Source organism: Lynx canadensis, chromosome E1, assembly GCF_007474595.2.
Source record: "Lynx canadensis isolate LIC74 chromosome E1, mLynCan4.pri.v2, whole genome shotgun sequence".
In the NCBI taxonomy this organism is placed as follows: Eukaryota; Metazoa; Chordata; class Mammalia; order Carnivora; family Felidae; genus Lynx; species Lynx canadensis.
Window position 1 is genome coordinate 23,440,307 of NC_044316.2, and position 27,398 is coordinate 23,467,704.

At 37.7% G+C, this 27,398-nt stretch overlaps 1 protein-coding gene across 7 annotated transcripts in view; it reads left to right on the plus strand.

The window, feature by feature from the left end:
* Nucleotides 1-27,398, plus strand: part of ACACA (acetyl-CoA carboxylase alpha) — a 274,923-nt gene that overhangs the window by 66,546 nt on the left and 180,979 nt on the right. For all 7 annotated transcript variants that reach the window (XM_030296955.1, XM_030296959.1, XM_030296958.2 and 4 more), the window contains 6 exons: nucleotides 14,017-14,149; nucleotides 15,677-15,815; nucleotides 22,407-22,516; nucleotides 23,340-23,421; nucleotides 24,648-24,746; nucleotides 26,061-26,167. In XM_030296955.1, coding sequence (XP_030152815.1) covers nucleotides 14,017-14,149; nucleotides 15,677-15,815; nucleotides 22,407-22,516; nucleotides 23,340-23,421; nucleotides 24,648-24,746; nucleotides 26,061-26,167 — 670 coding nt within the window. The remainder of the gene's footprint in view (nucleotides 1-14,016; nucleotides 14,150-15,676; nucleotides 15,816-22,406; nucleotides 22,517-23,339; nucleotides 23,422-24,647; nucleotides 24,747-26,060; nucleotides 26,168-27,398) is intronic.

Here is a 27,398-nt window from a genome sequence, read left to right on the forward strand (position 1 = left end):
ATTATTGATTATATTCCCTCTGCTGTAGTCAATATAGATTATTGACTACATCCCTGTGACCTATATATTTTTGTAACTGGAAGTTCGTACCTCTTAATCGTTGGCACTTATTTCACCCCCCCTCCCCCCACTCTCCCCTCTGGCCACCACCAGTTTGTTTTCTGCATTTAATTTATGCGTTTGTTTCTGTTTTGTTTGTTTTGTTTCTTAGATTCCACATATAAGTGAAATCATAAGGTATTAGTCTTTCTCTGTCTGACTTATTTCACTTACCATAATACCTGCTAGGTTAGTTCACCCATGTCATTGCAAATGCCAAGATTTCATTCTTCTTTATGTCTGAGTAATACTCCATTGCCTGTGTATACCACATTTTCTTTACCCATTCATCTATTGATGGATACTTAGTTGTTTCCTTATTTCATTGTAAATAACTGCAATGAACATAATAAGGGTGCATATATTTTTAAAATATAAATAAATATATTAGTATTTTGTTTTCTTTGGAGAAATACCCAGAGGTGGAATTGCTGAGTTGTATGGTAGTTCTATTACTAATTTTTTGAGGAAGCTCCACACTGTTTTTCCATTTTCCATTCCTACCAACAGCGCACAAGGGTTCCCTTTTCTCTGCATCCTTGTCAACACTTGTTATTTCTTGTCTTTTTAATAAAAGCCATTCTGACAGATGTGAGGTGATAATTTCAGTGTGGTTTTGATTTGCATTTCCCTGATGATTAGTGATGTTGAGCTTCTTTTCATATCTGTTGGCCATCTGCAGGTCTTCTTTGGAAAAATGTCTATTTCATATCCTCTGCCCATTTTTTAATCAGATTGTTTGGGGTTTTTTGGTGTTGAGTTGTACAATTTCTTATTTTTTAATTTTACTTTTATTTTTGAGAGAGAGAGAGAGAGAATGAGCAGAGGAGGAGCAGAGAGAGGGAAACACAGAATCCGGACCAGGCTCCAGGCTCTCAGCTGTCAGCACAGAGCCCCATGCAGGGCTCAAACTCACAAGCCATGAGATAATGACCTGAGCTGAAGTTGGGCACATAACCCAACTGAGCCATGCAGGCACCCCTGGTATCTTTTAAATTAAACATACACATACTGTATCAATACGCAAGTCCACTCCTGGGTATTTAACCGAAAGAAATGAGTGCATTTGTCACCAAAAACCAAGTATAAGGACAAATCTGGTGAAGATTCATAACAACTCAAATGTCCATCAATAATAGATTAGATAAATTATGAGATAGGCACCCAATGGAATACTACACAGCAATGAAAATGAACGAACTACTGCTATGTCACAATGATGAATTTTTTAAAATTTATTTTTAATTTTTTTTTTATTTTAGAGAGAGAGCATGCAAGTTGGGGAGAGGGGCAAAGAGAGACTCTTAAGCAGGCTCCATGCTCAGCATTGAGCCCAATGCAGGGCTTGATTCCATGACCCTGGGATCATGACCAGAGCCATTAAGGAAGCCCTCTGAGACTCTGGAAATGTTCTGTATCTTAATGGGGTGGTTGGCTATGCAGGTATATACATATGTGAAATTAATTGAGTGTATACTTAAGATTTTTGCACGTTATTGTATGAAGTTATATCTCAAAAAGTAAATAAAACAGGGCTTCCAGCTATAGCTGAGTAAGGATCAATAAATCTTTAACCCAAAAAGCAACTGTAAGGCTTGTCAAAACCATTTCAGTACCCTTGAAATCAACCAAAATACATACAACAATCTGAGAAAGAGTTGTTTGAAAAACTGCTGAAATTCAGTAAGAACAGTAGGAGTCTATGGTGTTCTTGCCTAAGACTCTTCTTGCTCCCTTCCCTAGGCTTGGGTGGTGTGGAGATTTTTCCAGTGTGGGTAGGCCATGAGACTGCCAGTTTTGATGCTGAGATTGAAGGAAGCATACTCATTTTTGAGTGGTGGATGATGCCCATGGCCATTGGTGTTGTCAGTGGAAATGGTTCTCTTGGCATTTGATGTATCGGGTGGGCCATTGGCTCTAATAGACTGAGGTGTGTTTGTAGTTGGAACAAGCATATTGTTAGCTGAGGTTGCTTGTATGCATAGAGTAGACATGATAAGTCCCAATAAGAAGTAAAAGCCAGAGCAGACTTGAAAATGTCCTGAACTTTAAGTGTGCTATCCTTCCCACACACAGACACATGAACAGAATCCAGAAGCCTTTAGTGGCTTTAAACATAATCATTGCCTAATCATTGAGAGACATATAAGCTATGCAGATACAGAGGTAACCACTTAGAAGGCAGGTTTCAACATAAAAACAAGCAATAGAAAGAAAATGAGCTGAGACATCAGTGGCTGCACACTTAGGGGTGGACAGATTTCACAGATTTAGCCGAGGCAAGTTATTAAGCCAAGGAAGGAAGGGGCATAGGGAAGGAGTAGTAGTAACAACAACAACCTTCATAGGTAAAAGAAATCAGAATCTAGACTTGCTACAATAAATTACTTAATATGTTGAGTCTTCAACAAAATCATGAGACATGAAAAGAAATACGAAAGTGTGACCCATATTTAGGAAAAAAAGTCAATAGAAACTGTCTCCAGGTGTTCTTAGATGCTGGATTTAGCAGACAAAATCTTCAAAGCAACTATCATAAATGTGTTCAAAGAACCAAAGGAAAACATGTTTAAATAATTTTTTTAAAGTATGACAACAGCAAATCAATAAATAAAATTCTCAATAAGGAGAGAGAAATTACAAAGAAATAATATCATAAAAAGGATATACAGATGGCAGAAAAGGACATGAAAAGATGTTTAACATAATTAGCTATTAGGAATGTGCAGATTAAAACAACAGTGAGATATTACTATACACCTATCAAAGTGCCTAAAATAAAAACTAGTTAACAACACCAAATGTTAACAAGAGTATGGAAAAATGGGATCACTTGTACACAGTTGGTGGGAATGTAAAATGATGCAACCACTCTGGAAAATAATTTGGAAATTTCCCTTTATTTTTTTTAAGATTTTATTTTTTTAAGTAATATCTGCACCTAACATGGGACTTGAACTTACAATCCCAAGTTCAAGAGTCAAATGTTCTACTGACCAAGCCAAACAGGTGCCCCTGAAAATTTCTTATAAAATGAAGTATTTACCATATGATCCTGCAATTCCACTCCTAGTTACATACCTATGAGAAATGAAAGCCCATCTCCATATAAAAATTTGTGCGTTTATGTTCACAGCAACATTATTCACAATGGGCACGAAGTGGAAACAATTCAATATCTATCAACTGATGAATGGAAGAATAAAATGTGGTATATCCATCCAATGGAGAATTAATTGTCCATAAAAAGAAATTAAGTACTAATACATGCTACAACACTGAAAGCATTATACTAAGTGAAAGAAGCCAGTCACAGAAAACCACATATCCTGTCATTCCATTTATGTGAAATAACCAGAATCTAAAAGGACAGAAAGTAGATTAGAACCGGGGAGGGTTTTGGAGGAAATAAGGAGTGACTGCTACTGGCTGTGGGGTTTCTTTTGGGGTAATGAAAATGTCCTAAAATTGATTGTGATGACGGTTCATAACTACATGAATATAGTAAAAACCATTGAATTATATACTTTAAATAGCTGAAATATGTGGCATGTGAATTATATCTCAATAAAGTTAAAACATTTCAAAGTAAGTTTAGCAAGGTCACAAGCTATATGATCCATATACAAAAATCAATTGTATTTGTATATACTAGGTAGCAATGAACAAGCAAAAAACAAAATTAAATTAATTCCATTCACAGTGGTATCAAAAATAGCAAAATATTTAGGAATAAATTTAACAAAACCAGTGTAAGATTTGAATATTAAAAATTATAAAACGTTGCTAAGAAAAACCAAAGATGTAAATAAATGGAGAGAGAGTCCATGTTCAGAGATTAAGAGGAATCAGTATTGTCAAGATTGCAATTTTCCCTAAATTGATCTGTAAACTCATAATCCTTATCAGAATCCCAGCAGGCTTTTTATTTTCCTTTCTTTTTAGAGTTTGATGAGCTGATCTAAAATTTACATGAGAACCTAAAGGACCTAGAATAGATGAAACAATTTTCAAAAAGGAGAGCAAAGTTGGAAGACTTGTAACTACCTGATTTCAAAACTTATTATAAAACCATAATTTTCAAGGCCCTATAGCATTGCTGCAAAGATAGGCATATAGATCAGAAAAGCAGAATTTAGAGCCCACAACTAAACCTTTATATATATATATATATATATATATATATATATATATATAGTCAGTTGATTTTCAAGAGATCTATCCTTGATCCAAGATTTCTCTGCCTGGAAAAGCCCCAGTGTAAAACAGCCTCTCGCAGTGTGTGCTGCAGTAGGACTGAGACTGCATTGCAATCAAGCCAGCTCATGCATCACTGTCTGCTGGATAAACTGCTACGTCATCCTGGGTGCTGGGCATGTTACAATGCTGGGATCATTGTGGGCTTCTAGTTGGATTTTGTGCCAGGTATGTGTCTACTTTGGACACTCTCTATTCATGGTAGATTAAAGTGGGGATGCTTTGAATTTGGAGGAATGAATGTGGCTTTTTTATTTCTTGTGTTCTAATATTACAGAAGGATTGTGAGCAGCATCCATAAAAGATTAGAAACTCAAGCTTTGTTTTTGGATCTGGGTGTGCTGTGTTTAGTGTTTGGCTGTTTTAGAAAGATCCTTCGGTGAAAGCAGCACAGACTTGATTACTGAGTGTACCTTTTTAGTATATTTTTTGATACAATTGAATGAAAAATAGCCTGTTTTATTCTATACCCAAGGCTTTATTTGTTTTTGAATGTTGACCTTACATAACAAAGGCAGAGAATGATTGTCTTTCGGGACCTGCCTACATCTGGAGACACTTAGATATGTGTAAAACCGAGCTGCTTCTACAGCTGTGGTCACTGTAATTATTCTGAATAAAGACCTCAGTGCTCTATTTTTGAGACATGTTATTCTGAAGAGTCATAAAAATAGGAGGGCTCCTTTGCATCAGCTTGGGTCTTCAAAGGAAAAAGTAAACGACTAAACTTTATTGGACATTGGCATAGCACGTAAGGAATGATGTGAAACGGCCTAAACCAGAAAACAACAAGGATGTACGTTTTCTGTTATGGCTGGTGGTCATGTTGAGTGGCCTGGTTAAGTCTTTTCAGGTTGGGTCATCTGAATGGCCTGAAGATCAGAATTTGTTTGCCTTAATCATTTGTTTTCTATTTGATCATTTATCTTCTGTTTCTTTTCTTTTCTTTTTTTTAGTTTTTTTTTTTAATGTTTATTTATTTTTGAAGGAGAGAGAGAGAGTTTGAGTGGTGGAGGGGCAGAGAGAGAGGGAGACACAGAATCTGAAGCAGGCTCCAGGCTCTGAGCTGTCAGCACAAAGCCCAAAACGGGGCTTGAACTCACAAACTGTGAGATCATGACCTGAACCGAAGTCGGACGCTTAACCGACTGAGCCACCCAAATGCTCCATTTATCTTCTATTTCTGCTCCAGGTTATTTGTGTATTTGTTTTGGAGAGTTTTCTGGAAGATCAATAGGTTCTCAGCATAGTTGGCAACAGATCATTAACTATTTCTATCCAGCATTTTGGTGGGAAAGAATTTTTTTGTGGTACATGAATGAAGTTACCACATGACTCTGGTGAATTATACTTTTCCTGATGACTTATCATAGGAAATTCTGATTTTGCAGATTTTAGCTACTGGAGTCTCTCCCATTACAAGGGAGCAATAGCGTTAACATCTGTTTTATTAAAAGCTAAAGTAGGACTTTGTTACTATATAACATTCAAACTATTTTTTTTAAGAGATCTATCTCTGGCCGATTTGCTTTTATAGCAATATATGTGTTCCAGTAGCCTTTCTAAGCAGGGTTTTTCTCTTCCCTGCTTAATCTGGGTCAGACCTCTGTGTGTAAAATATTTGTCTGGGCCCCTTTTCCTTTCAAGAATTTATCCACATCTTTTCTATATCCCATTTGTCCTAGCTCCATTCTTACTTTCAAGTTTGGGTGAATAAAATCTTAGATTTTGTTGCTTTATTTAAAAAAGGTTTTTGCATGCATGTATCACTAGTTTGGCCTAAAAATTAAAATTGTGGCTCACACTTTATTCAAAGTTCCTCGGTAGTGATATGTCTTGTCCTTTCTACTTGCTTTCTTTACCGCCTGACCTGCTTTTTCCCTTCTTGCAGTCTGATAATCAGTATTATTTGTTTGATTGGATCTCAGAAATTACCCTACTTAGGCTGTGCTGTCCTCCTCCCTCTGGATTTCACGACCTCATTATTCTCTTGGCTCAGTTGTCCTTGTAGACTTGTCTTCTTTTTGCCCCGGGCCCTCCCTGTCATGTGCTCCTGGCAGCCAGGAGAGTCTTGTGGAGCTTTTTCTCTGGTGACTGTCAGAAGAAAGTGACTGTTGTTGAAACATGTTTGCTGCCGCTCATGCAGAGCTAAGATCTGTTTTCTAGTTATACAGGCTTTTCTGTTTCTCCCCCTCTCCTCTTAGTCCCCTTGGGAAATCAACCAATTCTGTGTGTAAACCAAGTTTAGGGAGAAAATACAAAAAGGAGGAAAGTGGGGAAATGTGGAAATTGGGGACAAAGTAGACAAAAAGACTGTAGTTTGAGGCCATCAGGAATACTCTAGTCTGACTGAAGCAGGGCCAAGAAGTAGGCAGAAGGCACAGTATCTCTTGTCCTCCTGGGTTTTAAGCACCTGCAACAGGAGGACGGACTGCAGCTTGTGTTTACAAGACCGAAACCTGAAGAAAAAGCTTCCATTCCTTTGCCATCTTGATATGCAGGGTTCTACAGAGGAAATTAAGGAGATGAGATATTACATGCTTCAAAGGTAAGTTTTTAGGTGCCATATTTGGGCTATATATACCTTTAAAAAACAGTAAGACTTTGACGGCTAAACCCTGGAACTTACGGGAAATTTGGTTTGGTGATTTTTTTGTATCTATAAGAAAATTTTTTATTTTATTTCATTATTATTTTTTAAATTAATAATTTATTTATTTTTAAATTTACATCCAAGTTAGTTAGCATATGGTGCAACAATGATTTCAGGATTCCTTAGATTCCTTAATGCCCCTTACCCATTTAGCCCATCCCCTCTCACACAACCCCTCCAGCAACCCTCTGTTCTCTATATTTAAGAGTCTCTTATGTCTTGTCCCCTTTCCTGTTTTTATATTATTTTTTGCTTCCCTTTCCTTATGTTCATCTTTTTTGTATCTTAACGTCCTCATGAGTGAAGTTATATGATGTTTGTCTTTCTCTGACTGATTAATTTCACTTAGCATAATACCCTCTAGTTCCATCCATGTAATTGCAAATGACAAGATTTCATTCTTTTTGATTGCCGAGTAATACTCCATTGTATATATGTACCACATCTTCTTTATCCATTCTTCCATCAACGGACATTTGGGCTCTTTCCATACTTTGGCTATTGTTGATAGCGTTGCTATAAACATTGGGGTGCATGTGCCCCTTCGAAACAACAAATCTGTCTCCCTTGGATAAATACCTAGTAGTGCAATTGCTGGGTCATAGGGTAGTTCTATTTTTAATTTTTTGAGGAACCTCCATACCGTTTTCCAGAGTGGCTGTACCAGTTTGCATTCCCACCAACAGTGCAAAAGAGATCTTTCTCCGCATCCTTGCCAACATCTGTTGTTGGCCTGAGTTTTTAATGTTAGCCATTCTGACAGGTGTGAGGTGGTATCTCATGTGGTTTTGATTTGTATTTCCCTGATGATGAGTGACGTTGAGCATTTTTTCATGTGCCGGTTGGCCATCTGGATGTCTTCTTTGGAGAAGTGTCTATTCATGTCTTTTGCCCATTTCTTCACTGGATTATTTGTTTTTTGGGTGTTGAGTTTGATAAGTTCTCTAGATTTTGGGTACTAACCCTTTATCTGATACGCTGTTTGCAAATATCTTCTCCCATTCCATCAGTTCCCTTTTAGTTTTGCCAGTTGTTTTCCTTTGCTATGCAGAAGCTTTTTTTGCTTTGGTTTCCCTTGCCTCCAGAGACGTGTTGAGTAAGAAGTTGCTGCGGCCGAGGTCAAAGTTTTTGCTTGCTTTCTCCTCAAGGATTTTGATGGCTTCTTGTCTTACGTTTAGGTCTTTCATCCATTTTGAGTTTATTTTTGTGTATGGTATAAGAAAGTGGTTCAGGTTCATTTTTCTGCATGTCGCTGTCCAGTTTTCCCAGCACCACTTGCTGAAAAGACTGTCTTTATTCCATTGGATATTCTTTCCTGCTTTTTCAAAGATTTATTGGCGATACGTTTGTGGGTCCATTTCTGGGTTCTCTTTTCTGTTCCATTGATCTGAGTGTCTGTTTTTGTGCCAACTTTTAATTTTATTTTTAAATTTTATTATTTTTTAAATGTTTTATTTTTGAGACACAGTGCAAGCAGGGGAGGGGCAGAGAGAAGGGGACTGAGGATCCAAAGCAGGCTCTGCGCTGATAGCAGTGAGCCCAATGCGGGGCTCAAACTCATGAACTGTGAGATCATCACCTGAGCCAAAATTGGACGCTCAACTGACTGAGCCACCCAGGAGCCCCAGAAACATTTTTGTTTAAAAGAAATGAGTAAAATCTCTCATATTTGCTCCTGTTCTAAGCCTTTCTTTTACATTCAGAATTTGAATCAAAGATACCCAGGCACATGTATGCTATTGTAGTCATATTGAAAATAACCACCCCTGCACAGACCTTGTTGTGCTACTCTTTCACTAAGGGATCTCACTCAGTCTGTGCCATATTTGCTCACTGGCTTTGGCTGGTTTTTCAGGAGTGAAGTCTCTTCACTTGTTGCAAACGGAAATATCAATTCTGCGTAGTATGAACATCCTATGGTACCTTCCAAAAAGTTTTGAGAAAACTTTTTAAAAATGTGTCTCTGGGGCTGGGAAAGGTGCCTGCCATCATTGTCATGGAATGTGACAGGGGGCAGTCAGACTGTTGTTGAGGGTGCCAAGCTCTGTTACCCTAGGATCTTTCTTCTTCCTATTTGTAGAACTTGGGGCTGAAGAGGAAATGAGTCAGGCCTCCTTGGCCTTCTTCAGGCCTCTTTGCAGGTCTGTACTTCTCCATCAGAGGATTAACATGAAAGACCTGAATGATGGGCTTGATAGCAGTCATTAAGGGCTCCTCCATTATCTTTTTTTATTTGCTTGTTTTTGCAATCTAGAATTCTTATTCTGAAAAATACTAGCTGAAAATTAAACTTGACCTTGGCGGAAACAGAAAATTAGCAATAAACACCAAGTTGACAAAATTTGCCTATAGAATAGTTATCCTTTCCTTTTCCTTTTCATTTGACCTCTTCCCTTTCCATTTGACCCTTTTGGGGGAAAATCAAGCAAAACTTCCACCGAGTGTCAAGTAAATAAAAAGCCTTTGAGCTATTTTATCTATTTATAGAAATATATATACACACATATATGTATATGTATAATTAAGAATTTTTTTTTTTAAGGTTTATTTATTTTTGAGACAGAGAGAGACAGAGCATGAACGGGGGAGGGGCAGAGAGAGAGGCAGACACAGAATCGGAAGCAGGCTCCAGGCTCTGAGCCATCAGCCCAGAGCCCGACACGGGGCTCGAACCCACAGACCGTGAGATCGTGACCTGAGCGGAAGTTGGACGCTTAACCGACTGAGCCACCCAGGCGCCCCTTAAGAATGTTTTTTAATTGGTTGGTTAAGTGTCCAACTCTTGATATTGTCTCAGGTAATGATCCCAGGGTCATGGGATTGAGCCCCGCTTCAGGCTCTGCATTAAGTGTGGAGTCTGCTGGGGATTCTGTCTCTTTCCCTCCACCCTTCCCTTTCTCTCTCTCTCTCTCTCTCTCTCTCTCTCTCTCAATCTCTCTCTCTCAAATTAAAAAAAATGAGGGGTGCCTGGGTGGCTTGGTTGGTTAAGCGTCTGACTTCCACTCAGGTCATGATCTCACGGTTTGTGAGTTCGAGTCCTGCATCGGGCTCTGTGCTGACAGCTCAGAGCCTGGAGCCTGCTTCAGATTCTGTGTCTGCCTCTTTCTCTGCCCCTCCCCTGCTCACACTCTGTCTCTCTCTGTCTCTCAATAATAAATAAACGTGAAAAAAATTTTTTTATTAAAAAAATGATTTTTATGTATATAAAAGTATTTTTATATAGCATTACTTTACTGTTTATATATACATATAAAACAATCATATATGTACACATATTTAAACAGAACACACACATATATACATATTGTGCAAACACACACACACACAGAATTTTGTTTCTCTGTTGGTAAATATAACAGATGACCTGTCCACTGTTTTCACAGAGGCATCTCTCCTGGAGCAATCTGTCCTCCATTTGAACAGTCATATCTAGGGAATTCCTTTCTCTTTTGTATTGGTTCATCTGTTTCTTGCTTCCCTTCTTTTCCTTTTTCTTGGTTTACTCCATCCTTTTGGAAGACAGCATTCTCTGATAGCTTCCTGAGAAAAGATAGATGAGAGATAAAGGTTTTGAGATCTATTCCATCTTTATACTTGATCCCCTTGTTTTCAGCATGGTGCCTCACTTCAGAATATGGCTATATGAAGGATCCCATTGTTAAAAGTAAGACATAGTTTTGTTTTTCTCCCCTCTTTGATTATAAATGATTCTCAGAACTCACTAAATCATTGATAAAATCTTATGACCAATTCCTTCTCCTCTTTAATTTTATCAATGAAGACTTTGCTTCCTTTCTTGTCTTATACTCAGGTAGCTCCTTGTTGATTCTAAGTTATAACTTACCCATCTTTTCGCTCCCTCCCTAAATAGCTGACAGCTGATCTCTGAGGAGTGCGTGTTTAACTTCAGATGTATAGAATTATGTAACATAATCTTTCATAGCACACTCATTGGTCCATTTATGGGCTAATATTATTTATTTATTTGGTTAGTTATTGCATTATTTTAAAAAATAATATAAAAAGAATTTGAAAACCCACCATCTAAAACAAAGGTAGGTCCTTGACTATCACCTGCATCTAACTATATGGTCTCTCCTCCTTAGTACTTCTCCCTGCCTTCCCCCACCCAGATAATCATTTTCCTTAATCATATGTTCATAACATTCTTTTATCTTCCTGTTTATTGTATCTATATGTATCTCCCCCAAATGTATATATTTTAGTTATTTTAACTTTATGATATGTTCTTAAAATTATAATCTGTGCATAATCTTTATATAATATTTTTGGAGTTCTGAATACTTGACTGAGGTCTCCTGTTATTTCTAATAATATGCAGAATCTTTTGTGTTTTCTTTGTGAATGATTATATCACTCACAAATAATGACAGTTTAACTTCCTCCCTAGCAATCCTAATGCCTCTAATTTATTTTATTTTATTTTTCATTTTATTGCACTTGCTAGGAAATCTAACACAGAGTTTTACATTTATGGATTTTCTAAAATTAAACCATCCTTGCATACCTGGGACACACTCAACTTGGTTATGGAGTAACTTTTTTGTAATATTTTACCCATCCTTGCACCAATACCCTACTATTTAGAATATTTTATGCAGGAATTTTGCATTTGTAGTCATGAATACAGTGGACCTGGACTTTTCCCTTAACGTGACTTATTTGTCTGGTTTGAGTATCAGTGTTACTCTAGCTGAGGAATCTTACTTCTTTTCTCACTGTTTGAAAGTTTGATAGACTACTGCCCTTAAAAGTTGTTTGAGAGCACTTCTCTTTTATTTTTTATTTGTTTTTACTTTTTAACAATTCTTTTCTTTCCACTGCTGAGCACTTAGTATTTTTTTTTTTAATGTTTACCTATTTATTTATTTTGAGAGAGAGCACAGGAGCATGAAGGGGAGAAGGGCAGAGAAAGAGGGCAAGGGAGAATCCCAAACAGGCTCCATACCCAGTGCGGAGCCCAAAGTGGGGCTCAGTCTCACGACTATCAGATCATTTTACTATGAGGTAAAATCAAGAGTCAGACGCTTAACCGACTGAGCCACCCAGGCACCCTGAGAACTTGTTTTTTAAAACTGTCTGGACCTGGTATTTTCTTTGTGGGAAGATTTTAATCATACCCTTTTATTTTGAAAAGAAATTACTGCAGCATCGATGTTAGAGTACAGGATAAAGGAAGGAAAGGTGGGAATAAGAAAAGAGCTGTCCGTTAAACAGTGTGTGTAAGTGCTTAGTTATAGCCATTATCTCATTTAACCCCCAAAACACCTTTTCAAAGAAGGCCTATCAGTCAAGGTCCAGTAAGGGAAAGAGAAACTGCATTAGGTATTATAAACCAGTGGGCATTCAGTAGTGAGAACTGGTAACTTGGGTATTTTCTACAGTAGCTCCAAAATTAATACTTGCAGGAAGCAGCTACCACCCCTAGGGCTGGGAGAAAAAAAGGAAGAGGTAGGGTTACCAGAACCTAGCAGCTTGATGGAGGGCCAATCGGGGCTGATGCTTGCACCTCTGAGAATAAGCTTTGAGTAGCTGGTGCTCAGGACAGGTGAGTAGCTAGCCTGACAGGTACGTGATTGATAGGCCCAGGCAGCACAGCCCAGAGGGTGAGTGAACGTGGCAAGGCTGGTATTCTGCCAAGAAGCCACAACCTGCTGCTTCTGGTACTACTAAGAGATGCAACGAGGCTCCCACTAGGAATATTGAAAGATGGTAGAGGCTGGAATTAACTCTCTGTTACTGTGGAACAATGATGATAAAAGCTGGAAAACAAAAATAAAATCCCTATTCTTACCATTCTGCCTTCCCATTGGCAGAACCGATTAGGTTTGCAGAGTCTTAGCTTTATCGTCACAGGGCAGAACATAAAAGGGTGAGCTTGGAGTTGAGAGACAGTAGGTAAATAACCAGAACAGTCTATACTATGTGTATTTTGCAAAGAGAAAAAGGAAGTTGAACAAGGTTAAATTATTTACTTAAGATCATTGGAAATACTAAGTGGACAGATCTGGATTTAAACCCAGCCCTGTACTTTTCCAGTACCATATTTCATCTATTCTTAAAACACCATTGATTGTTAGAGGCACCATTATTGTATATACCACTGAGAAAAAAAATACTGCCAATTAAATAAAGCACACCATCAGTTGTAAGATACACATCAATTTCAGATATTTTTCTAAGTTTTTTTTTTTTAATTTTTTTAACGTTTATTTATTTTTGAGACAGAGAGAGACAGAGCATGAACGGGGGAGGGTCAGAGAGAGGGAGACACAGAATCTGAAACAGGCTTCAGGCTCCGAGCTGTCAGCACGGGGCCTAACGCGGGGCTCGAACTCACAGACCGCGAGATCATGACCTGAACCGAAGTCGGCCGCTTAACCGACTGAGCCACCCAGGCGCCCCCTAAGTTTTTTTTTTAAAGGAGGAGTGTCTTAAATTTGATGAAATATGATATATTATTATGCTGCCTTGTAAAGTATTTGGTTTTGGAGTTGATTTTGAAATGCCTGTGGAATACACAAGTGAAACGCTTCATCGGCAGTTAAAAGTGTACATTTCATAAGAAAAGTGGAGGCTAGAGATACAGAGGTGAAGGTCATCTGTATTCCAGAATCATGATCTAATGACAGCCTTGCTGTTTTCTTAGCTTTCCCAGTCTCTCTGAGTCTGTTATCTCTACTATCTCATTTCAGTCTGTGCTTTTGCCTGTCGCTTTGTGATGGGATTTGTTGGTAAACCTTAATATTATCTTTTATTATTCAAGAACACTTATATTTTTTTCTTAAATTTCCACAAGCAAATATCTTTTTCCCCCCTTCCTGTCTTCTATTCAAAAAGTGTGTGACCTGTCAGCATACAGTCATCACAAGGGTGCAGTTGGAAGTGCTGTTATAAGTATGGTAGTGAAAAGCAGACCCCTAGGGGAGATAGATGGTGTGAAGAAATCCCATCTAAAGACTTTCATGCTTTCTTTGTTTTTATAGGTCCAGCATGTCTGGCTTGCATCTAGTAAAGCAAGGTCGAGACCGAAAGAAAATAGACTCACAGCGAGATTTCACTGTAGCTTCACCAGCAGAATTTGTTACGCGTTTTGGGGGGAATAAAGTGATTGAGAAGGTAAGTTATAACTTGCTGAATTACTTTTTTTCAAAAGCGCATGAGATTTAATGACTAGACATGTCTAGATTTGCTCAAAACCAACATGTAGTTTTTAGAGACTAACTGCCTTTTTCTGCAGAATTAACCTCTCTGCCTCCGTAGCATCCTGTTAATTTCACTATTTCCTGTGTATTTACCACTGAGGTAATTTAGGCATAGCTAATTAAAAGATGAAGTGGTCAGAAAGTTCTTTTTATTTTTAAAATTTTTTAATGTTTATTTTTGAGAGACAGAGAGAGAGAGAGAGAGCGCGCGTGCACATGCATATGCGCACAAGCGGGGGAGGGGCAGAGAGAGAGAGGGAAACACAGAATCCCAAACAGGCTCCAGGCTCTGAGCTGTCAGCACAGAGCCCAATGCAGGGCTTGAACCCACGAACCACAAGATCATGACCTGAGTCAAAGTTGGACTCTTTTCTGACTGAGCGACCCAGGTGTCCCCAGAAAGTTCTCTTTAAAACAACCTGTGGTTTTATGAGGTTGGGCTTCAGGAATCTGAGAAGGTATGGTAAATTGATTGGCTGGTGGGGTGGTGGTAAGGAGATACTATGTCACATTGGATTGAGAGCTAAGGGAGTGAAGGCTTAAACAGTTTGATATACTGTGAACTGATGGCTTTTCCTGGGTATTTGAGATGTTTAGAGGGAATATGCCATATGAAATACTTAGACATTACAAGTATTTTGAAGTGTTGTGAGCAATTCTATGCCCCTTTTGTCTAAACCATGTCAAACAAACCATGTCTGCTTGCGGTGATTGAAAGATTAAAGGGTGGGAACCTGTATTCCCACTCCTAAAAGTTTTGCTCCAGTGGTGTCCTTCTGTTAGTCTTCCAATAAAGATAGTTTATATTTTAGCCTGTGTTACCCTGGGGCCGTGGTTGCAAGATAGGTCAGGAGGTGAAAGGTTTGTTTACAGTGAAGTCTCAGGATCATTGATTGTTCTATTTTTCTTCTTGTGACTATTCTTTGTAAGGTAGTCTCTACACTTCTAAGGCATTTGCGGTTTAGCATTTTGGAGAGAGGTAGTGGTTGGTACCAGGGTTCTTACACATGTGCAGGCCTCTGTGCCTTGTTTTACTACAACAGAGAATAGTGAAGGACACTACACTGTTTAGTCTTCCTTCATTCCTTAATAATTCATCACCCCTCTGAAGTTTGTCTTCTGTTCCCTAGTAACAGGTATAGTAGAATAATTCACAAATTCACAAGGTTTGAAAATTGTGATTTTCCCCTTCAAGAAATTAAGTAAAAAAGCAGTAAGCTTTAGCTGGCATATATTAAAGTATTTTCTGGGCTAACATTTTAAAATATCCTTTCATCATGGAGCTGGTTCCTAACTGCCTAGACTAGCAACACAAATTCTTAATTGAAAGTCTGGCTCTTCGGAGTAAGATAGGTCTACACAAATGGTCTCATTTCTTTTTGTCCGTCATTGCCTGCCTCTTCTACTTCTCTCTCCAATTCCCATCCCACCACTCTCCCAGGTTCTTATTGCCAACAATGGCATCGCAGCAGTGAAATGCATGCGGTCCATCCGCCGATGGTCTTATGAAATGTTTCGAAATGAACGTGCAATCCGGTTTGTTGTTATGGTCACACCTGAAGACCTGAAAGCCAATGCAGGTGAGTGATTAGCATGAGAAAGCATCACCTTTGAGCATAAAGCATTGAATAGCAAAGTCTGTAGTAGGAGAATGTTAACTTAGGGGGATTCCCAAACCCTAAGATTTCTTTTTTAAAAAGTGTCAATAATAGGCATATATAAGTGATTGTACTATATTTAACCTCAGCATCGATTCTTACGTTCTAAGTAAAAATAAGTAGAAATTTAACCAGTGTTGATTGGGGTTTCTAGGTGTATGCCCTTCCAGTGTCAAGTATTGGCTAATCTGCATAAGTAGATTGGCATGTGTAAGTGGAAAGATTGAAAGAAAATGCTATTTCCCTTATGAGCAAAGCTACATTGAATTTTAGAGAATCTTAGGGTTAAGATTCTTTTTTACCCTCCTCCTGAGGGATCCAAGTGGGTTTCATTCTGTGAGCTCTTCTGCATATTCTCTCTACTCAGATGGTCCTCCATCTGAGAGTTGTAGATAAAGACCATTGGTATAGTTGAGAGGATATGGCTGGTCTTTCCTCTTTTTATCACTAAAGTATAATCTCTAAGGTAGAAAACTCAACAGATAACATTAGCTCTTTGAAGAGCTATCTTTTTAAACCTATTTGGTGTGTATATTCTTTCTCTATTGAGACAATGATGTTAACTATTCCTAAGGAGTAGGGGTTATTATGTTATCTTATTTAGAAATAGATAACATACCAGGTTATTGGAAAGCATATGTTATTATGTGAAATCATTTAGTTTGACCCTTTAATATCTCTGAGTCACAATTTTTGTTATCTGTAAAAGGAAGATCATAATATCTAATTCACTGCATAGTTATAAAGATGAAATTGTCTGTAATAAACATAAAACTACCTTGCATGATTTCTTTTTCCCCCATCTGTTTCTACCTGGTGCTCCTATTAATTCATTTATTCCTTCACTCAGTGAACATGGAGACCCATAGTTGAATAAAATCTGATCTAGCTCTAGGAAACAAATAATTTCAGTACCGTTAGATAAGTGCTATAATAGAAATATGCACAGGGTACTGCAGGAACACAGAGTTGAGGCATCTTAACTTTGCTCTTGGTGACAGGGTTAAGAGAAGGCTCTTTGAAAGAAGTTATGCCTAACCAAGAATCAGTAAGCAATTAGCAGGATGTTCCAGGCAGAGTGTTCCAGGCAGAAAGAACAGTATATGCAAATGTATGAAGGCGTGACACAATGGTTTGGTGGAAACTACAGATGTACTTGTTAAAGTACAAGATGTGATTTAATATTTCTCAAAGAAGGCCTTGATTTTCATCCTCAGGAGCATAGACTTTATCTTTTTAGGAATGTGTGTGTGTGTCTCTGTTGGACATTAAAGGATTGGTATTTTAAATGGATTAGTTGTTGTTTTTAACAACTTAAAAGTAGAAGAGTGTAATGAATCCCTTCCTATTTACCTATCATCTGACATCAACAATTATCAACTCATGGTCAGTCTTATTTCATCTATACTTTCACCTCCTCCCCTGTTCACACAATTTCTAAAGCAAATTCTAGATATATTATCTCATGTGTATCTTAAAGAAACTTTTTTTTTTAACATAAGCAACTAGATGGACAATTCAGATGGTATCTTGGGAGATCCATTTGTGGAAGGCAATACTAGAGAATATGATGAGGCTGAGAAGATAGAAGAAAGAGATGGTTTGGAGATTTAGGAGGTAAAATTGACAAAATTTGATGATAGAAGAGTCAGTGATTACTGTTAGGTTTTTAACAGTAGGTTGACTAGGCAACTAATGCAAAATATCAACCAGAAGAGTAAGGTTTTTCTGGGGGCGGAGGGTAGACAGATTAGGTTTGGAGTACTTCTGGTATAAGTAGATCCTATAAATCCTATAAAAAGTTGGATATATCCTTCCACAACTTAGAAATAATGAGGGCTAGAGACTAAGAGTCTACATTATCAGCAAACATGTGGTAGTTAACACTACCCCCTGAAAGAACAGGTAGAAAATAAAGAGAAGAGGACTGAAGATGAAATTTTATAGAAGAGTAAAATTTTAGTGATAGACTCAGGAAGATAGGCCCATAAACAATGCTGAGAAGAGATGATTGGAGAGAGAGAAGAAACAGAAGAGAGAAAAAAGAATTTCAATAAGGAGGGTCAAATGTGTCAGCGGTCCAATAAGATAGGGATAGAACCTTCCAGTAATTAGGAAACCATCGGTAGTATTGCCAGAATAGTTTCAGTGGAGCAATATGAGTGTGCAGACTAGTATCAGATGTTAAGGAATGAATGGGAAGTGACGATGTAGGTGGGTTTTTTAAAGAATTTTGGATAAGAAGGGAAGAAAAAAAGGTAGTAACTGAAGAGAAATACAGTGCCAAGGGAGGATTTTGATTTTTCAGAGTGAAAGAGACTTGGGAATGTTTATAGTTTGAGAAGAAGGAGTCAAAGAGAAAGAGGGAAAGGGGTGGAAGTACACAAGGGACCTGGAGGAGATGAAAGGGGATGCAGTTAAGAGCACAGGTGGACAAAAATAAGCATATTTCCTAGTATTTAGTCTGAGAAACAAAAATCAGTAATGAGGCAAATGTATTTGTACAAGGATATTCATTGTAGTGTTATTTAAAATAATGAGAAACTACAACAAAACAAAACAAAAAACAAAACAAAAAAAATAAAATAAAATAATGAGAAACTGGGAGTAACTTAAGTGTCCAACATGAGCAGATTAGTTAAGTATAATGCGCAACACCAATTCTGTGAAATACCATGCACACATTAAAAAATATTTTGTAGGGGGCGCCTGGGTGGCGCAGTCGGTTGGGCGTCCGACTTCAGCCAGGTCACGATCTCGCGGTCCGTGAGTTCGAGCCCCGCATCAGGCTCTGGGCTGATGGCTCAGAGCCTGGAGCCTGTTTCCGATTCTGTGTCTCCCTCTCTCTCTCTGCCCCTACCCCGTTCATGCTCTGTCTCTCTCTGTCCCAAAATAAATAAATAAACGTTGAAAAAAAAAATTAAAAAAAAAAAATATTTTGTAGAATAATGTTTATTGGTCTGAAAATGCGTTCTAATAAATTGCTACATTATTTACTATTTTTGTACATAACAATATTACCATAAACTTGGCTGTTTAAAACAACAGACATTATCTTTCAGTAGGTCAGAGCATGGCTTAGCTGGGTCTTCTGCTTCAGGTTATTACAAGACTGCAATTATTTGTCAGCTGGGTCTGTAGTCTCATCTGAGGCTCGATTTGGGATGGACCTGCTTTTAAACTCAGGTGATTGTTGGCAGCATCAGTTTTCTGTGGGCTGTCCGACTGAGGGCCTGAATGTTTAGCTGGTTATTGGCCAAAGACTACTCCTGACTCCTTGTCATGTGGGCCATCCCCAAATGACTGCCTGCTACTTCAGAGCCAGGAAGGGAAAGTCTCCTAGTAAAAGATCAGTTACTTTCTTACGTAACGTAATCATGGAAGTGACAGCTCCCCACCCTTGACATGTTCTCTTGGCTAGCAAGTCATAGATCCTGCTCACACCCAAGGAGAAGGGATTCCTTAAGGTATGGATACCTGGAACTGGGATCATGGGAACAGACTGTCCATCACTATTGCAAAGAAAAAGTTAGTTATAAGGAGATTGGTAGCATGACATGATAGGGAAAAAGACATTGTGTATAGTTAGGAAAAAAGTTATAATGACATATACCAACAGCAGTACTAGTTATCTTTGGGGGTGGTATTTTGGGGTGTTTTTATTTCTGTTTCTTCTTTTTCCAACTTTTTTACAAAGAGTTTATACAGTTTTACAATTTCTTTACAAGTTATTTGAAAAAGAACTCAGAAAGGATTATGATACCAGTGGTATTGAATTATTTTGATTGATTTTTCCTTTTTTCTAACCTTTCTGTTATGTTAATTATTTTAGTAGCTTTACTGAATATAATTTATGTACCATTAAAGTCATCATTTGAAAAATACACAGTTCTGTGAGTTTTGGTAAACTTATACCATTGTGCCATCATCATGGGAATCCAGTGTAAGATAACCATTACTTTTACAATTTAAAAGATTATGGAGAAGGAGCCTTAGATACAAGAGCTGGTTATTACCATAAGGAGAGGACTTTATCCTGAGACCTGGAGGGGAGCGGGCTGACATGACAGGTTAAGGGATGGTAAGGGTGGTAGTAATTGACCCAGTTGCATATTTTTGTGTCATGAAAGGTGGATGATTAATGAAATCCGTAGAAAGAAATGAGTGTTATCCTTGGAGGGGAGTTTTGTTCATTTGTAAATATTCTCTAGAATAGCATCTCTGCTGTAATTATGGCAATTGTGGGAACCAGGAGGTAATGGAGAAATCCAGGCTGTGTGATTAAGATGCAATTTCTTTTTCTACTTACCAGGGCTTCTCATTAGTGTCTATAGTAGTGATAACAGAAGATTGATTGGTGTAGAACTCTGAACTGTTGTTGGTTGGTGACAGCTGTACATTTGCAGACCCTGTGTGCATGCGTGTGCACGTGTGTGTGTATGTAGGTCAGCAATTAAAGTAACTTTTTTTTCCTGTACTTAGGGCTACTGAACTTCAGAAGAGACTAAACCACAGAAGAAAAGTTAGATAGACTTGACTGTATAAAAATTTCTATTTTGCAAATAAAAAAAAGAAAGTTAAAGACAGATTGTAATCTGGAAAAATATACTGGCAGCAAAGAATGTCTAACTATAATAGAGCAAATGACCCTTCAATAGAAAAGGAACAGAGAACATGAATTAGGTAGATAATAAAAGAAGAATGAAAAAGGGACAGTAAACATATAAGAAATTTGATACTAATGGTAATCAAAGAAATGCAAACTGAAACAGTAGTAAACGGGGATTTTTTTTTAAAGTTTATAAGACTGGTAAAATTTAAAAGAGTGATTATACCTAATATAGGTGAGAGTACAGACAATTTGTCATCCATGTTGCTAATGAGAGTCTAACATGGTTCTGTCTTTGAAGATGTGGATACATTTTGACCTAGTTGTTTTACTTCTAGGACTATATCCTGAGGGTATAATTGGACAGCAGTGTAAGGATATTCATCATTCTATTATTTTAATATTTTCCAAATTATTAATGACTTATATGCCCATCAATAAGTTAGTAGTTAAATGAATTATGAATTATTGTTACTTTGTGGAATGGTAGGCATCCATTGAAATGTTGGGTCTATATTAAATATATATAAAATACTAAATATATATTAAATATATCTCTATGTCACATAGGGGAAGGTACCCACAATATATTGTTAAATTGGTTAACAACTGATGATTTCTAGTATATCGGAGCATAGTATATCGGAGTATCTTTGAGTGGTGGGGCAATGGGTGATTTTGACTGTTAAATGGTATTATTTCATCCTGATACATTATAGTTTTTTAAAAATAATTAACATGTTTTTCCTTTTGTAGTCAAAGAGAACAATAAACCTGTTTTTATTTGGAACGAACTATAGGTTTTTGCATCTTACTTTGAATGGAATTTTTTTTAGAAGGATGTAAAACCTTTAAAAATTAAGAATAAGATAGAAGGAATGCTAATAAATAAACTTGAGCAAGTTATTTGACTGCTCCAAGCCAATTTCCTGTAAATTAGGCGCCAATAATACCTATCATATATAGGATTACTGAGTAGTAAATAATATATATAAACTGCTTAATATACTTACTGCACATTGTAGCTGCTCTACCATTATTGCCAGGAATAGGAAGAGAGAGACATCAGGTGACAAATTTGAAAGGGAATACGGAGCAAAAAAAAATGTAAGGAGGGAAAGAAGTTATCTTTTTTTTTTTTTTTTCAACGTTTATTTATTTTTTTTGGGACAGAGAGAGACAGAGCATGAACGGAGGAGGGGCAGAGAGAGAGGGAGACACAGAATCGGAAACAGGCTCCAGGCTCTGAGCCATCAGCCCAGAGCCTGACGTGGGGCTCGAACTCACGGACCGCGAGATCATGACCTGGCTGAAGTCGGACGCTTAACCGACTGCGCCACCCAGGCGCCCCAGAAGTTATCTTTCAAAAGTGTCTTTCAAATACCTATTATCTCCAACATTCCAGATAAAGTCTTGTCAAGCCCTTGGTATATGCCAGTAACTAACCTTTCCTGTCCAGCCAGTCCACAAACCCTTCAGGCTCTGCCCTCTTTCCCAGTTTGTCACAGCTCGACATCAGGAAAAGGGCTTCTCAGAGTACAGTGCAAGTTAAAGATAAAGGATGTTAGGGCTAAAACTTTTTATCAGAATAAATAATTGTACAGGGGTCTCTAAGTGACATATCATCCTTGATAGAGAGGTCTTAAAGGCCCTTCAAAAAGGTTACATAGTGAAATGTTTGAGAGCTGTTGTTTGAGTAGAAGAGCTTCCTGAATACCAGATTAGCATGTTAGTACCCATGACTTAACAAAGTCAGAGCCTCTAACTAAATGTCCTGGGACTTACCTCGTTAATGCAGTTTGTCCAGTCGTTAACTGTGATGGTATCGTCCTTTATGTAGTTGTGCTCTGTTCTATTTCTGGAAATAAAGCATGTATTCTCTATTAATTTGCTTGCATTTTCAGAATACATTAAGATGGCAGATCACTATGTGCCGGTGCCAGGAGGACCAAACAACAACAACTATGCAAACGTGGAATTAATTCTTGATATTGCTAAAAGGATCCCAGTACAAGTAAGAGATGCCAGTGTGTCCTTTCAAACCAGTTTAGCCATTTTACAGTTAGACACAGGGGGCTATCCAGAGAAGAACTTTAAATTTTATATAAAGCATCTTTGTTGAAAATTGATAAAGCTTTTTTTGTGAGGGGTATAACAGATGGGGAAAAGAAAGATGGAAAAAATGAATGAGGCAAAAATAAACATAATACAATCAGAAGGTCTGTAAGGGTCTTTCAGAGATTATTTATACTATCCATTTCACCTTCAAACTATCTCAAGTAAATAAAAGTTCCTATTTCCAATGGAATATTCTTAGCTGAGAATATGGTAGTATAGAAATAGATTATTTCTTCCCTATTGTGTTAGGATGTTTAGGATAAATGTACTTAAGCCCAGAGAGAAAAAAAAAAACAACAAAACTAGAGATTTATATCTCTATATATAGCAGTATAACCACTAAATATAAATGTGGAGTTGGGTGGCCAAAGTAATTGAAACTGTGAAAGAAAACTAGTATTTCTAGAAAAGGCTCTGTATAGTGGAAAGGTTATGAATTGAGTTTCCTAAAGAGTAACAAGACTAGCAGGATCTTAATATCAACCTCAACTTGGTTTTGACCTCTTTACAGAGGTTTTGACACAATGGACTGCTTATTCTTGTTCCATAAAAAGTTTGCCAAGAATCAAGTAATTCAGCTTCTGCCGACTTAAAGCATTAGGCAGCTCTGGAGCTATTGTACCTCATTGTGTGGGGCCAGTCTTGGTAGAGAGTAGTACAGTTTATCATGTTATTTTAGTATGAATTTTAAGAAAGAATCATATTATCTTCCCTTATAGGCAGTGTGGGCTGGCTGGGGTCATGCTTCTGAGAATCCCAAGCTCCCAGAACTTCTTTTGAAAAATGGCATCGCCTTCATGGGTAAACCTTTCTAACATACTCTTCCTGTCTTTCTGGTTCTCTTTGTCAGTTTTGCCCACATTCCACTTTATATTCTGCTTTTCTTCTGTTTAACATGCACTGGGCTCTTATTTTTCATCAATCAGCAGCTCTCAGAGTAACCCTCTTCATTTCTTTTTTTTCTCTTCTTCATTTTGTTAAAAATATAACTTATTGTCAGGTTAGCCAACATCCCTTGTATACAATGTGCTCTTGGCTTCGGGAATGGATTCCCATGATTCATTGCTTACATACATCACCCAGTGCTCATCCCAACAAGTGCCCTCCTCAGTGTCCATCATCCATTTCCTCCTCTCCCCCACCAATCAACCCTCAGTTTGTTTTCTGTATTTAACAGTCTCTTATAGTTTGCCTCCCTGTCTGTTTGAAACTATTTTTCTCCCTTCCCTTCCTCCACTGTCTTCTGTTAAGCTTCTCAAATTCCACATACCTCTTCCTCATTTCTTACATCCTACTTATCTTTCTTCATCTTGATTGTGTTTTCTGTCCTCGGGTTCTTTTCTGTGAGATATGGAGGAGGCTCTGATTTCCAAAACACTGGCTTTTTAAAACTTGGCATTAACCTTAAGAAAATATGTAGAGAAAGGACCTCTTTTTGTGTAGCAGAGATCATTGAATATTAGGATGCCCTAGGACTGTGCCCTTAAATATGAATCAGCACCTTCACATTTAAGCATATAAGTTATATTCCTATAAGTGAGAGCTCTTTCTTCTGACTTTTCTGCTTTCCTTTGGCAGAGAGAAATCTTCTAAAGAGATAAATGTTTACTAATGATAAATCTTCCTTTTGGATTCTCCTAAGACCAAGGAGGGCATATCTCAGACTTGAACCCCAAATTTTATAAGTCCTTTATTTTAAGATTGCTTAAAAAAAAAAAAAAAGGACTTTGATAACCTTGTCAAATTGGATCATAAACAATGATAAAATCAGAGTTAGATTTGTCAGGAATTTAATTCAGCATACATGCTGAACTCTCACTGTATGCTAAAAGCTTATTACATTAAGTCCTATAAAGAGTACAAAGATGAGTCATAACACAGTAATCCCCATAATCAAGTTCACGATCTCCATGATATATGATGTAGGGGAGACCAGACAAATACAAAAATAATTCTATAAAAGATGAAACCTATGTGATGGAAATGAGGCCAAAACGTTACAATCAGGGTTCTTTTCTTATTTTTAGGTCCTCCAAGCCAGGCCATGTGGGCTTTGGGGGATAAGATTGCATCTTCCATAGTGGCTCAAACTGCTGGTATCCCAACTCTTCCCTGGAGTGGGAGTGGTAAGAAAGTATTTCTTGTTTGTGTTTTGAAGTGCAGAAAAGTTCAGTAGGATATTTGGGACTGTGGCTTGGGTCTTAAGGTTATTTAAAATGTTATTTGGATTCTTCAGGATAAGAAATAAAATCCAGGTTGATTTATGGTATTTTATATCTCCTAGGCTAATTTATACACCTGTGATTTTATCATGTCTTAGGAGTATAAATTTTGTACCGGTTACACATGTGCTAAACTGTGATTTAAATGATCTTGAGATTTAATTTGAATTTGAGGAAACTCTGGGAAAACTCATATGGTTCTGTAGATTTGGATTTACTCTGGGCAGGCTAGAATCTTCATCAGAGATGGACTTAGGCAGAGTTAGGTCTTTGAACCTGCCTGGCAGGAGACCTGGTTCACTAAGAAAAACCCACTTACTCAAATGTTTGCCTACTATCATTTTCTTCATGTCAACCTACCATCTATTGATGATTTATTTACTTTGGCTGTTAATTCAAACTCTCATTTGCCCTTGATGCAGCAAATGAGGGCAGTAGTCAACCTTTCTTTTGGGCATACAGAAGAATAAAATTTTTCTTAAAATGATTTATACTAGACAAATCCCTTTAAGAGTGCCATGTGAATCATTATAACTAAAAACAATATAAATTTGCTTAGTACTCAACCACAGGGAACAACAAACTAAAATGTCTTTCAAATGGGAACGACCATTGCCTTGAGGCCCAACAGATTTGAACTCTTGTTACTCTGGCTCTCCAGGGAGATTGCAATATCCTCTCTAGACCTGCTGGGTCAAACAGTTTAAAATAAAAGGTTGAATTTGTTCTCGTTTGAATGGAGAGGCTATAGCATACCCCTTGTGGCTGAGTACAGGGACATTCAGGGAGCATGGAATCATGACTCTGCTGAGGCCAATAAAACCGCCATTTCCATTTCCAAGGGCTCATAAAGATTGAATTATTTCCCAGACCTCTGGCCCCGGAGCAGGCCTGAACACACAAATTGAAGGTATTTTGCCTGCTGAGTTGCTGTGAGAAGTCTGACATGCTTTTTTTTTCAGTCTTGTATATTCTTGCATTTTTATAAGTTTGCTCCCTATTAGCTCTCCTGGCTTCCTCCAAGGTAAGAACCCAAGTTGTCAGGTCTTCTAGAGCTAAATACTGCTAACCCTGAGAATTGAGGGTTTTATGGCATCCTTTTTTCTCACATATCCTTAATTTTGGATAAATATGAGGTCATTTTAAAGAAGGAATAGCAGAACATTTACAAAACAGAAGCTTTTAAAGCAGCTTTTAAGTTACCGTTATCTATTACAGGTCTTCGTGTGGACTGGCAGGAAAATGATTTTTCAAAACGTATCTTAAATGTTCCCCAGGAATTATATCAAAAAGGTTATGTGAAGGATGTGGATGATGGGCTGAAGGTAGGTTACTAACTACAGAGTAATGTCTTTCAACTGACTGATTGTAGTCACAAACGTTAATTTGAAGCCTGGTTCATGATATGCACCCGTGATGGCATTGGGATTGTAAGACCAGGAGATATATAGAGTAAGGAAGTGACCTAAATTTAACAAAAATAAATTTGTTGTGAAGTAAGCCCTCACCTGGACAGAACATTTCTTAGGTGGCTAAATCAGAGCTTTTAGAAAATACTGATTCTCTACTGTACTACCTGTTATTATGTGTATGTGTGTGTTTGTGGGGTGGGGGGCAACAAACAACACACATTTGCCCTGCTTGAATTCAGAACCAAGAAGCCAGGCAGATAGAGAAATGTCAGCTTTATTATGAATAGAGATGTTGGTGAAATGGCTTATGTGTTTAGCAACAATCAGATTTGTAAACCGAACGTCAGAGTTAAATATGCTTACTCACTGGGTACTGGTGGTGCTGAATAACCACAGATGTTCCTCTCCAGAGATAGAGCTTTTACCATTCAGCTTCTTGTATCACTGAGAGCTGACAAAGAGCATATGCTCTGCGCAGTGGGCTGATCCCAAAGGGGAAGAGGCTGAGCTGTGCATGCTCAGTTCCTCCTTCCAAAGTGACCAATCACATAATTTGTTCTTTTTCCCTTGGGGGAAGGGGGTGGGAGCCAAGAGAGGCTGATTACAGTCCATCCTCTTGGAAACATGAACCCAAACAAAAAGAGATCCTTTCTCCAACATTGCCTTTTCTTTCTTTTATAAGTTCTCTTCAGTTTTTTCCCCTTTCACTTTTTAAATAGTTGGAAGTGTCAGTTATGCTTCCGAGTAGATGATGAAAGAGGCTGTTTTAGAAAAACACAATACTTGTGTTTGAATTATATGTTATAAATTCAAGAAAAATGCTGAATGCTCAACTAATTTTCCTCTTTTGTTTGCATTTCACGTTGTCTTTTAATCTCCTTAATAAAATTAATATTTCTAATTGAATTGCCAATCTCATACTCTATTTGCTATAATTTGCAAAAGTAGAAGCCCTTTGTAAAGAACTAGCTATTTTGCTTGTCAATTGAAATTCCTTTTTTTCCTTGTCATAATTTTGTTTTATTTATTTTTTAAGTTTATTTATTTATTTTGAGAGAGAGAGAGCATGAGTGGGGCAGAGGAGAGGGAGAGAGAGGGAGAGAAAGAGAGAGAAAGAGAGAGAATCCCAAGCAGGCTCTGTGCT